The 10,587-nt window shown below is 36.1% G+C and overlaps 1 protein-coding gene across 1 annotated transcript; it reads left to right on the top strand.

Annotated features, from left to right (window-relative positions):
* The first annotated feature begins 431 nt into the window (after positions 1 to 431).
* Positions 432 to 2,450, top strand: LOC128031186 (synapse differentiation-inducing gene protein 1-like). Its single transcript, XM_052619439.1, has 2 exons — positions 432 to 817; positions 2,109 to 2,450. Exons 1-2 carry the CDS (start codon positions 491 to 493, stop codon positions 2,268 to 2,270), a joined length of 489 nt encoding a protein of 162 aa, XP_052475399.1. The 5' UTR covers positions 432 to 490; the 3' UTR covers positions 2,271 to 2,450.
* Positions 2,451 to 10,587: the final 8,137 nt, after the last annotated feature.

Raw genomic sequence — 10,587 nt, 5'->3', positions numbered from 1 at the left:
AAAAAAAAAAAAAATGCTATTGAATACCAACTTTTATGTCCAACTTTTTTTGAATACCAACTTTAACCAATTATGTCACTGCCAAAACTTTCTTGGAAATCTTGGAAAATGCTAACTTTAGCCTGATAGCACTGAAAGCCATGATTTCATTATAAATTTGTGACTAAAGTATTTTATTGTAAAATAATACTCTTTAATCCTGTAAATGCCTGGCAAATTTGTACAGCATAGTAAAAGTGAAAGTTAAATTTATTGTTATTGACATACAGCATGATATTAAATTATTTTTTTTTAAATGTAAAACCTCAAGGTGACTCCTGCAGTCACATAGTATGGAGGAAACTTACTCCTCCCCTAAAACCTACAACTCACCTCCCACATGCTGACTACCTTAACTGACAGGGTATATGACACCAGAGTACAGTAATACATACACCTCTGCAGAGCACAAGGCAAAATAATTTACAACCAAAATCCAATATTCAGAGGAATGGATTCCAGCCAGTCTTTCAACCAGCCCTTAATGGCCTGCAATTCTTCTAAGAAATCAGCGATGTTGCAGCCAGCAGCACCCCCACCAGCATACCAGGATAATCTTGCTGGATATCCTCCCTCCTTTCCAAGCCACCCAGCACCTCAAGGACCCTACGCCCAGGGGCCGGATCCAGGACAGTCTGCGGTCACTGTACAGCCTGCAGTTTTTGTGACCACTGCTCCACTGGCCAATCCAGTGCCAGATCACTTGGGCTACTCCATCTTCACCATGCTGTGCTGCTGCTTACCTCTGGGCATTGCTGCGCTGGTTTTCTCCTGCTCTGTAAGTATATTAGTCCATGTGCCTACCTTTTATTCATGAACTATGAATTCAATTTCTTTTACTTTCATCCAAGTAATTAGAAAAAAATAAATTAGAATTAAATTAGTAATTACAAAAAAATAAAAATAGCATAATATGTTTAGCTTCTCCAGAAAAATAAGGTTCATGCAACAGAGCAGACAAAATAATTAGGCATGCCTCCATTTCATATATAAAACAAATACATAAAGAGTAAGACGTTTCGTAATTGCAGGAGTTCAAGATTATTGATTTATTATTTATTCATTTTGAAACTTTAACGGGCACACAAAGAGAAAAAAAAATGATTATGTATAATGTATAAATTAATTTATTTTAATTAATTTTTAATTAATTGTATTTTAATTTAAATTTGTATTAATTACAAATATTTAATTAAAAATAATTTCATTAACACACACGCATATGTATATGCTACTATGAACAGAATAATTGTATTTTTGAATACTGCAGTGATGCTCCACTTATGAATATGTTGGTTTAGTTATTGGTTTCCTGTAAATGACTGACAGCTGTAGGCAAAGGTGTGGTATTGGAGACCATCTCAACAACGACAGACTTTTTGAACGATTAGTTTTAGGTTTTAAGAAAGAAAAAAAAAATCTTGTTTTACTATTTCTAGATGATAATTCTCATCATTAATTTCAAAATCAAAAAATAGCCTAACTAACCTCTAAAGCTTACTGAAGACAAGTAAACAGTATGTCATAAAATGAGAACAAACAAACAAATTATAAGAAATAAGACAAATAAATAAATAAATAAGAACAAAGGACTTTGTGGAAAACTTTAAGCACTATAAAATAAGAAAATAAATACAACTTAAATGTTGTGTGAGTTTATAACCCCTATAAAGACAATAGTCCAAAATCTCAACTGGCTGACAAATTTCTACTGGTTTTCCATGTCTACTGGTATATCACCTACCCTTATGTTGGTGTGACTTACATTTAATAACTAAACTAACATATTATGCTGTGTACTTTTTTAAGGTATAATGTTTAAAACAATTTTAACAATCAAATGAGAATGAAACAAACTACACAAGTGAAGTCTGATTGTGTAAATTTTATTCGATACAAGCTATAAACCTTCCATCAAATAAAAATGAAGCATTACATGTTACAAAGAAAACTCATCTAGTGTAGTCTGCCCCCCTTTTTGAGGACTCTCTCCCCTGCCACTGGTTCAAAGAAACCCGAGAACTGAGAACAGAAGTAATTGACATTCTGTTTCCCTATTGTTTTCACAGGCTCGAAATGCCAATGATTCAGGACAACGAGAATTAGCAGAGAAGAACTCCAAAACGGCACTCACCCTGAATCATTTCGCTCTTGCTCTTGGCCTCATTTTCATTGTATTGTATATTATCTTTCAGGTTGTGTCGTTTAAAAATGTAAACCAGCATCCATAACTGTTACAGTTATCATGGTTGGGTACAGACTATACAAACAAATTGGATTCTTTTCATTTAAAATGTTATTTGCTTAATGTGTCAATATTCGCACAGTTAAAACATGCTTTAAAGACAGATTATTGGATCTTTAAAACAATAAAAGCTTGACCAACCAAAAAACAGCATTTATTTTTGTTTATGTTCGTTATATTGCATATAAGTAATTATGAACAAATATTCCTATAGTGCATGAGTCACATTTTAGCAAACTGTAAAAAAAAGAAAAGAAAAAGACTAACCCTAAGTTTTTACCACATTAAATGGTGTCTGACATTTAACAACCATACTTGCTGCTTTCCGAGAATTGATTTTCAGCTGAAAAGCAAGTCAACCAAAATTACCACAAAGACAGTTAGTTCACGATGCTCAAATAACTTTTGCTCAATAATAGGTCAATAGTTTTGATCTGTAATGTAAAAATAGATCTTTAATATATACTGTAGTAAATTTCTTATTTTGTAAACACATTTTACAAAAGAAAATATTGTATAATGCTGCATTAGGTTCTTAGGTCAATGTCTTATGACAGTGTGTACTTGTTTGGTGAAAACCTCTGCTAGTGTCATAGAAGAATGAGTTGATCTGAGGCACGTATTAAGTATTTTAGTATTTGTGTCCTAAGATTTTATTATCTAGTGGTTAGATAGTTTGATTCCTAACCCTAAGGTTGTGGGTTTGAGTCTCGGGCCGGCAATACCACGACTGAGGAGCCCTTGAACAAGGCACTGAACCCCCAATTGCTCCTCGGGCGCCGCAGCATAAATGGCTTCCCACTGCTTCGAGTGTGTTCATGGTGTGTGTGTTCACTGCTCTGTGTGTGTGTACACTTTGGATGGGTTAAATGCTATGCTATGCTAAAAAGTTTGGCACTCATCTTCTTAAAAAAAAAAAAAAAAAAAAATTGCTAAATTCATAAACATACAACATACAAATCAGGGACATAGTGTCTGGGTACACTCTTAAAAATAAAGGTGCTTCAAAAGGTTCTTCAAGCAATACCATAGAAAAACCATTTTTGGTTCCACAAACAACCTTTTGTGAAACATGTTAAAGGTTCTTTATTTAAGTGATTAGCCAAAAAGGTTCTTCTATGGCATCATGAAGCACCTTTATTTTTAAGAGTGTATGCAGGGTAGGCACGGCTGAATGTGATTTCTCTAAGTACTACATGTTCCTGGATCAACATCGTTGTCCCAATCAAACAATTAGATTTGAGGAACAAGTTTATAGGAAATATCAGTTTTAGGTTTACAGTAAGGGTTAGGTGCTTCTACACCCCTGTTATTCTGCAATCATTACCTTCTGAAGTTAGGGATAAATTATGGTTAAGGTTAGGTTTAGGGTTAGGGATTGTATTATATAAAATATAAATATATATATGTATTATATATATATAAATATAAAAGACCTTTTAATTAAAATGATGGAATGTATTTATATGTATTCCACTGAGAACACACGAAGCTATAAATTAAACTCCAAGGACTTGAATTTGTCAAAGAAAGACCTAAATTAGATTAAATGAATTAGCCTAACTAAGCTAACTAAAATGGGAGAATTTTTCTTCTTTCTTTTGTTATATTGCAACGGTTATGACTAATCAGAAGTTGTTTTATTGATGATTTTCAAAACAATTAGTATAAATGAGACATGAATTTTATTACGGTTTTTCTCGATTGCTTAAACACGTTTCTTGAAACTATGCCTCGTATTCTCAAAACTATAAACACAAATCCATAACGTCTCACCCAGTTTCCCAAACAACCTATTTTCAGGTCAAAATGAAGCTCTACACTCAAAACCATTCACTCTTGCTTGAAAACCAAACTTTGCCCTCAGACAGGACACAAAAGCCCTCAAAATCACACACACTACAACATAGTCTAACACACTGGTGCAATAAATTCAAAACATTTCTAAAACTGGTAAGTTATGTTACTTCCCCTCCTCACAAACCTTTTCACATGATGAACAAAAGACACAACCAATGGATAAATTGGCACATTTTTATTCATTCATGTACTACACAGTACAACAACAACAAAAGAAGAAAGATTATTCCGCCTCAGCCTCCCGTCTTTGGTCTGGGTCAGGCCAGAGAATCTCATCCACACAGGCTAAATTAGCCCTAGCCAGGCAGCGGGGGTAAAATCCTCTTCCATGCCTGATCCACCCCTGGCACGCATCTGACACATCTTGGCAGGCTTCTTCCATGGCCTGGACGAGGTGAACACGCATATAAGGTTCTCGATCATACCCTTTCCACCGCCATGCCGAAAAAAACTCCTTTATTGGGTTTAGAAATGGAGAGTATGCAGGCAGAAAGATGTTTGGGAATCTCGGGTTATTGGTCAACTAGTCTCGAACCAGAGCAGTGCGATGGAAGCTGACGTTATCCCAAACAATAACGTAGTGAGGGTGCTCTGGTTGTGCTGGTTCCCTGTGGTCCAACTGCAACATATGCTCTCTTAGACCGTCAAGGAAAGCAAGGAGGAGCATAGTGTTATAGGGTCCGAAAATGGCATGGCGGTGGAGTACCCCTCATTGGCTGATGGCTGCGCACATAGTGACATTCCCTCCGCACTGACCAGGGACACTTACAATAGCCCGATGACCAATTATGTTCCTCCCCCTTCTCCTTCTTTTGGTCAGGTTGAAACCAGCCTCATCTACAAAGATAATTTCATGGGGAACAGGCCAGCCTTCAAGCTCAAAGATTCTCTGCAAAACACATGAAACACAGTAGAGTAAATCACTATGCTGAAGCACAGTTCAAGAGGGCACAAATGGCAGCATAAACTGCTATACTCTGATGGTACACAATACTTCATGCGATATCAAAATTCATACCTGAACATATTCCACTCATTGGTCTTTCACTCTGTCAGAGTTTCGTTCAAAAGAGATGCGGTATACCCGTTTCAGCCGGAATTGGTGCTTTCGTAGGATGCGGTCAATTGTGGAGAGGCTGATGGCATTTATTCCTCGAAAATGATTATTATCCTCAATCACTCTCCTTTGAATCTCTCGCAGGCGGATTACATTATTGGCAATGACCATGTTTACAAGCTCCCTCTCTTGCTCCTCCGACAAAAGCCTTAGCCTGCCTCCTCCAGGTGGTCGTCTCTGTGTCCTAAAAAAATAGAAGCACTACTGTAAGCATTACTGTAACTCTCACACATCCTTTTTACAGGAAAAAAATGGAAACATACTGAAACTATATGAGAGGCAATTTGATTAATTTCTTTATTACAGTAGTACATATTACATAGTGCAACAGTAGATGTGATGTCAAAGCACAGAGTACAGCACAAGTTACTGTACAGAGCAGTCTTACTGCAAGTACACCTACTTGTTTTCCTCCCTGAAAGTTCTGATGATGGAGGCGACAGTGAAGCGACTCAAATTAGGCTGTACTCGTTGCCCAGCCTCCCTCATAGTCATGCCATGGACAAGGACATGATCAACTAAAGTGGCTCTAATTTCATCCGAGACTGCTTGTCTCCTTGCCCTTCCTCCTCCTCCACCTCCACCTCATCTACCTTGTCCTTCACCACATCTTTCTCTTCCTCTTCTTACTCCTCTTCCTCCTCCACCACGTCCTCTTCATCTCCCTCCTCGACCTCTTCCTTCATTTCTTTGTGGATCCATTGTTCCAAAGCTCAAATGAACTGACTCTGGCACTTTTATGTATCTTGAAAGTTCTGATTGATGTGTGTTAAATTTTGACTCTTAGTGTTTTCACCTGGGTAATTATGTGCTAATTGAGCTGAAACTATGTTGACTTGAGTGAACAATTTTGAATGCTAGTGCTTTCTAAATGACTACATGGTCTAGGCAATGAGAAATTAAGTGATTTGTGTGTAGAGTTTTGCAGTGACAGTTCAACAAATCTGACTCATGCGTCAAAACAGGGAATAGTGTTTATAGTTTAGTGAAATGGGTGTGCTTTTTGATAAATGGCGTTATGGTTTAGAAATTTTAGTTAAAAAGCCTGGTTATAGTGTTTAAGCAATCAAGAAAAACTGTAAGTTCAGGGTTAGGGTTAGGGTTATTTTTTTCAACATCTCATCTTATATTTTATATTATATATATATATATATATATATATATATATATATATATATATATATATATATATATATATATATTACAGTATATGTTTATTTCATGCTAGAAAAAAGGAAAAGATTATTGATTCACATGCCGATTGAACTGAGGTGAATATAGTAATCTCACGCCACATTAAAATAGCAGAAAAACACATTTATTATTTGTATTTTGTGATAAAATTGACAGAATTTAAAATTTGCGTTTGCGTGTGTTATATTAAAAGTAGCAAAACAGACTTATTGCGATTATTGGGTGGCTGGTGTGCTACAAAAATGAATGTACTTGAAAATGTTAAATATTATTATATATTATAGCATTTATACCTTCAATAAAACAGCTTGTGAATAGACATGTAGGAGTGAAGTCAGTAAAAGAGGGACACTTTATGGTAAACCGTGTATGACAATTTTTTTTTCGATTGCATAACAGATTTCTTGAAATTGTGACTTTTTATCGAAACTCAGCAAATCCATAACTTCTCACTCAGTTTCTCATACTTCCTACTTTTAGTTTGAAATTAAGCTCTCCGCTCAAAACCATTCAATCTTGCTAAAAAAAAATACAATTATAACTTTTCCCTCAGACATTTCACACAAGCCCTAAAAAAACACACACACTACAACACATTATATCTTACATTCTAGTGAGATCAATTTACAACACTGTTGCAAAAAACTTATTTTGGCAATCAGGAATCATTTTACAGCTCAATATCTTTTATATTATACTGTATGTTAAATACAGTAGATACAGTGAAATTCAACAATAAGCTTTAAGAAATAAAATTTTCATTACACTACTGTAAAGATATCTTACAGTATAAAATAGGAAAAGCAATAGAAAAGGTCAAATACTAAAGAACTGAATATGAACCCACAATAGAATATAGAACCATGTCTCAGTTTTGCAAAAACTGTATATGTAAGAAGTACTTGGCTACAAAAAAACAGCTAGTGCTTCGGTATTAACTGTACATAGGAAAGTAAAAGTTATCTCTTCTAACATAATGGTACCATGTACTATATACTGTATGTCTAAGTAGTGTAGAAACCCTGTCGATGAGCCTGTTGGCAAGCGGTTCTCATGCACAAAAACATGGTCAGCTATAGTGCTGTGTATAGCATCAGGAACACATGTCCTTTGACCCTCTCTCCTTTATTCTTCTTATTCCCCTCCTTTCCTCTTTTTTCCCTCTAGAAGGATTCATTTTCCAAAGCACACAATCACCTGCGAGTGACCTTATTTATATTATCCTGAGATTCTGTGTCATCAGTTGTGTTACTCACTGTAATGTTGATGGATAAATGTGTGTTATTTGAGTTCATATTGTGATGCTTGAGGTAATTACAGTAGCTATATTGTGTGTTCGTATTTTCTGAATGAGAACATGGTTAAGCTAATGCAAAATGAGAGTGTTTTTGTGTAGATTTCAGAAAACACTGGGAAAATTGGAATGTGTGTGAACAGGTGAAATGCGTTAAATGAGACATGTGTCTAGGAACTGAATGAATGGATTGGAAAATTGGGCCAAATGAATCAGTTATAGTGTGTTAGCAATCTAGAAAAACTGTAAACACTAATAAATCTATTCTACCAACACAATTTATATTTTAAACAAATTAAAGTCTATTGTATCTCCCACTATGTTTTTTGAAAGAATCTTGGTTGTTGTTTTTAAAAATAAAAAGATTTTAAATGTTAAGTACCCATTTTTCTTTTTCAGGCAAATAACAACGCTGCATCTGGTAGAGTGAGACACACGTTTTCATCTAGTCTGCGCTTACAAAATACAATTTAGACATAGTAGTGGATAGTGTTATTGATTGTGGACTCATAAACACTCAAGGTTTACTGAAGTAGAGCTGAAGATCCGACGATGGGACCCGTCGGGACCCGACAGGTTCGGTCGGGTTCGGGCTTAATTTCTATCATCTTACACGGGCTCGGGCCGGGCTCGGGCTTGCGCTCCGGTTTGTGAGGTAAACGAGCGGTCATGTGATGTGTTTCGATTAGCGCGAGAAAGATGCGAAAATGAATGGTGAGCAGGTGTAACGGAGGCTTGCCTCTGGCGATTACGTTTTGGTTGCACCAGCAACTAAAGCAAACTCTGAGGTGTGGAAAAGTTTTGACCATGTTTATAATGAGAATAATGAGTGAATAATGACGCACCATCAGTGAGCGCAGGAACGAGCTGAAGACATCTACAGTGGATTCAATCATTTTCCTTCACAAAAACATGTAGGCTATACCTAGCCTAATCTCTGTGAGTAAAGGTTTTTCAAATGATAACTAAATATTCATTGAGTCTTAAATGCATAATGTTGACAGAGTATTAACGCTAATGTTGGCATTATTCTTTTATTAAATAAAGCAAATCCGGCGGAGCCTCAATCTTAATTTCGTTATTGCCCAATACCCATCTTAATTTAAAATTTATCTTATTATTATTATTTTTTTAAATGAGTCGTTTTTATTGGTGCGTAGGTCTATTTATAGGTTAAATGAGCCTATGTCTATATGCTGAGATGTTACGATGTCACAGAGGACTTATTTTATTTCTTTATTCCAACTTTCAAGTGGTCTAGTCTACGTCAGTTATGAGTAAATTATGTTAAAACATGAATAAATTACTCATTGTTGACAAAAGGCAAAAGAGCTGTGTGCGTGCGCACATTTGAATAATGTCGGGCTGTAAAAGCTTTAAAAAAGCTGTTAATCAAAATGTACTTGTCGGGCTCGGGCCGACACCTGTCGGGCTCGGGTCCTGTCGGGCCTAACTTTTAAGGTCCGATTACAGCTCTATACTGAAGCATAAGCATAAATTTGAAGAACTAATAACGCAGTCCAAATGAGTACAAATTTAAACAATTAAAACACTCCAACAGAAGAACAAATAACTGAATAACTTCAACAGAAGTCCAATGCGCTGTGTAGTATATTAATGCCATTATTATATGTGCCTGCTTGTGAATGTACTGTGTTTATGTGTGTGTATGTGTGTGTGTGTGTGTGTTTTAAAAGCATGCCCAGTTATGCAGAATATAAGATGGTAAATATTTAATTTATGAGTTGTAAAAAGAATATATAACAATGCAATATACAGTATTGTTCAAAATAATAGCAGTACAATGTGACTAACCAGAATAATCAAGGTTTTTAGTATATTTTTTATTGCTACGTGGCAAACAAGTTACCAGTAGGTTCAGTAGATTGTCAGAAAACAAACAAGACCCAGCATTCATGATATGAATGCTCTTAAGGCTGTGCAATTGGGCAATTAGTTGAAAGGGGTGTGTTCAAAAAAATAGCAGTGTCTACCTTTGACTGTACAAACTCAAAACTATTTTGTACAAACATTTTTTTTTTCTGGGATTTAGCAATCCTGTGAATCACTAAACTAATATTTAGTTGTATGACCACAGTTTTTTAAAACTGCTTGACATCTGGGTGGCATGGAGTCAACCAACTTGTGGCACCTCTCAGCTGTTATTCCACTCCATGATTCTTTAACAACATTCCACAATTCATTCACATTTCTTGGTTTTGCTTCAGAAACAGCATTTTTGATATCACCCCACAAGTTCTCAATTGGATTAAGGTCTGGAGATTGGGCTGGCCACTCCATAACATTAATTTTGTTGGTTTGGAACCAAGACTTTGCCCGTTTACTAGTGTGTTTTGGGTCATTGTCTTGTTGAAACAACCATTTCAAGGGCATGTCCTCTTCAGCATAGGGCAACATGACCTCTTCAAGTATTTTAACATATGCAAACTGATCCATGATCCCTGGTATGCGATAAATAGGCCCAACACCATAGTAGGAGAAACATGCCCATATCATGATGCTTGCACCTCCATGCTTCACTGTCTTCACTGTGTACTGTGGCTTGAATTCAGAGTTTGGGGGTCGTCTCACAAACTGCCTGTGGCCCTTGGACCCAAAAAGAACAATTTTACTCTCATCAGTCCACAAAATGTTCCTCCATTTCTCTTTAGGCCAGTTGATGTGTTCTTTGGCAAATTGTAACCTCTTCTGCACATGCCTTTTTTTTAACAGAGGGACTTTGCGGGGGATTCTTGAAAATAGCTTAGCTTCACACAGACGTCTTCTAACTGTCACAGTACTTACAGGTAACTCCAGACTGTCTTTGATCATCCTGGA

The sequence above is a fragment of the Carassius gibelio genome, chromosome A16 (assembly GCF_023724105.1).
Source record: "Carassius gibelio isolate Cgi1373 ecotype wild population from Czech Republic chromosome A16, carGib1.2-hapl.c, whole genome shotgun sequence".
In the NCBI taxonomy this organism is placed as follows: Eukaryota; Metazoa; Chordata; class Actinopteri; order Cypriniformes; family Cyprinidae; genus Carassius; species Carassius gibelio.
Note: the sequence above shows the minus strand (reverse complement) of the source record. Positions and strands in the feature narration are given on the sequence as shown.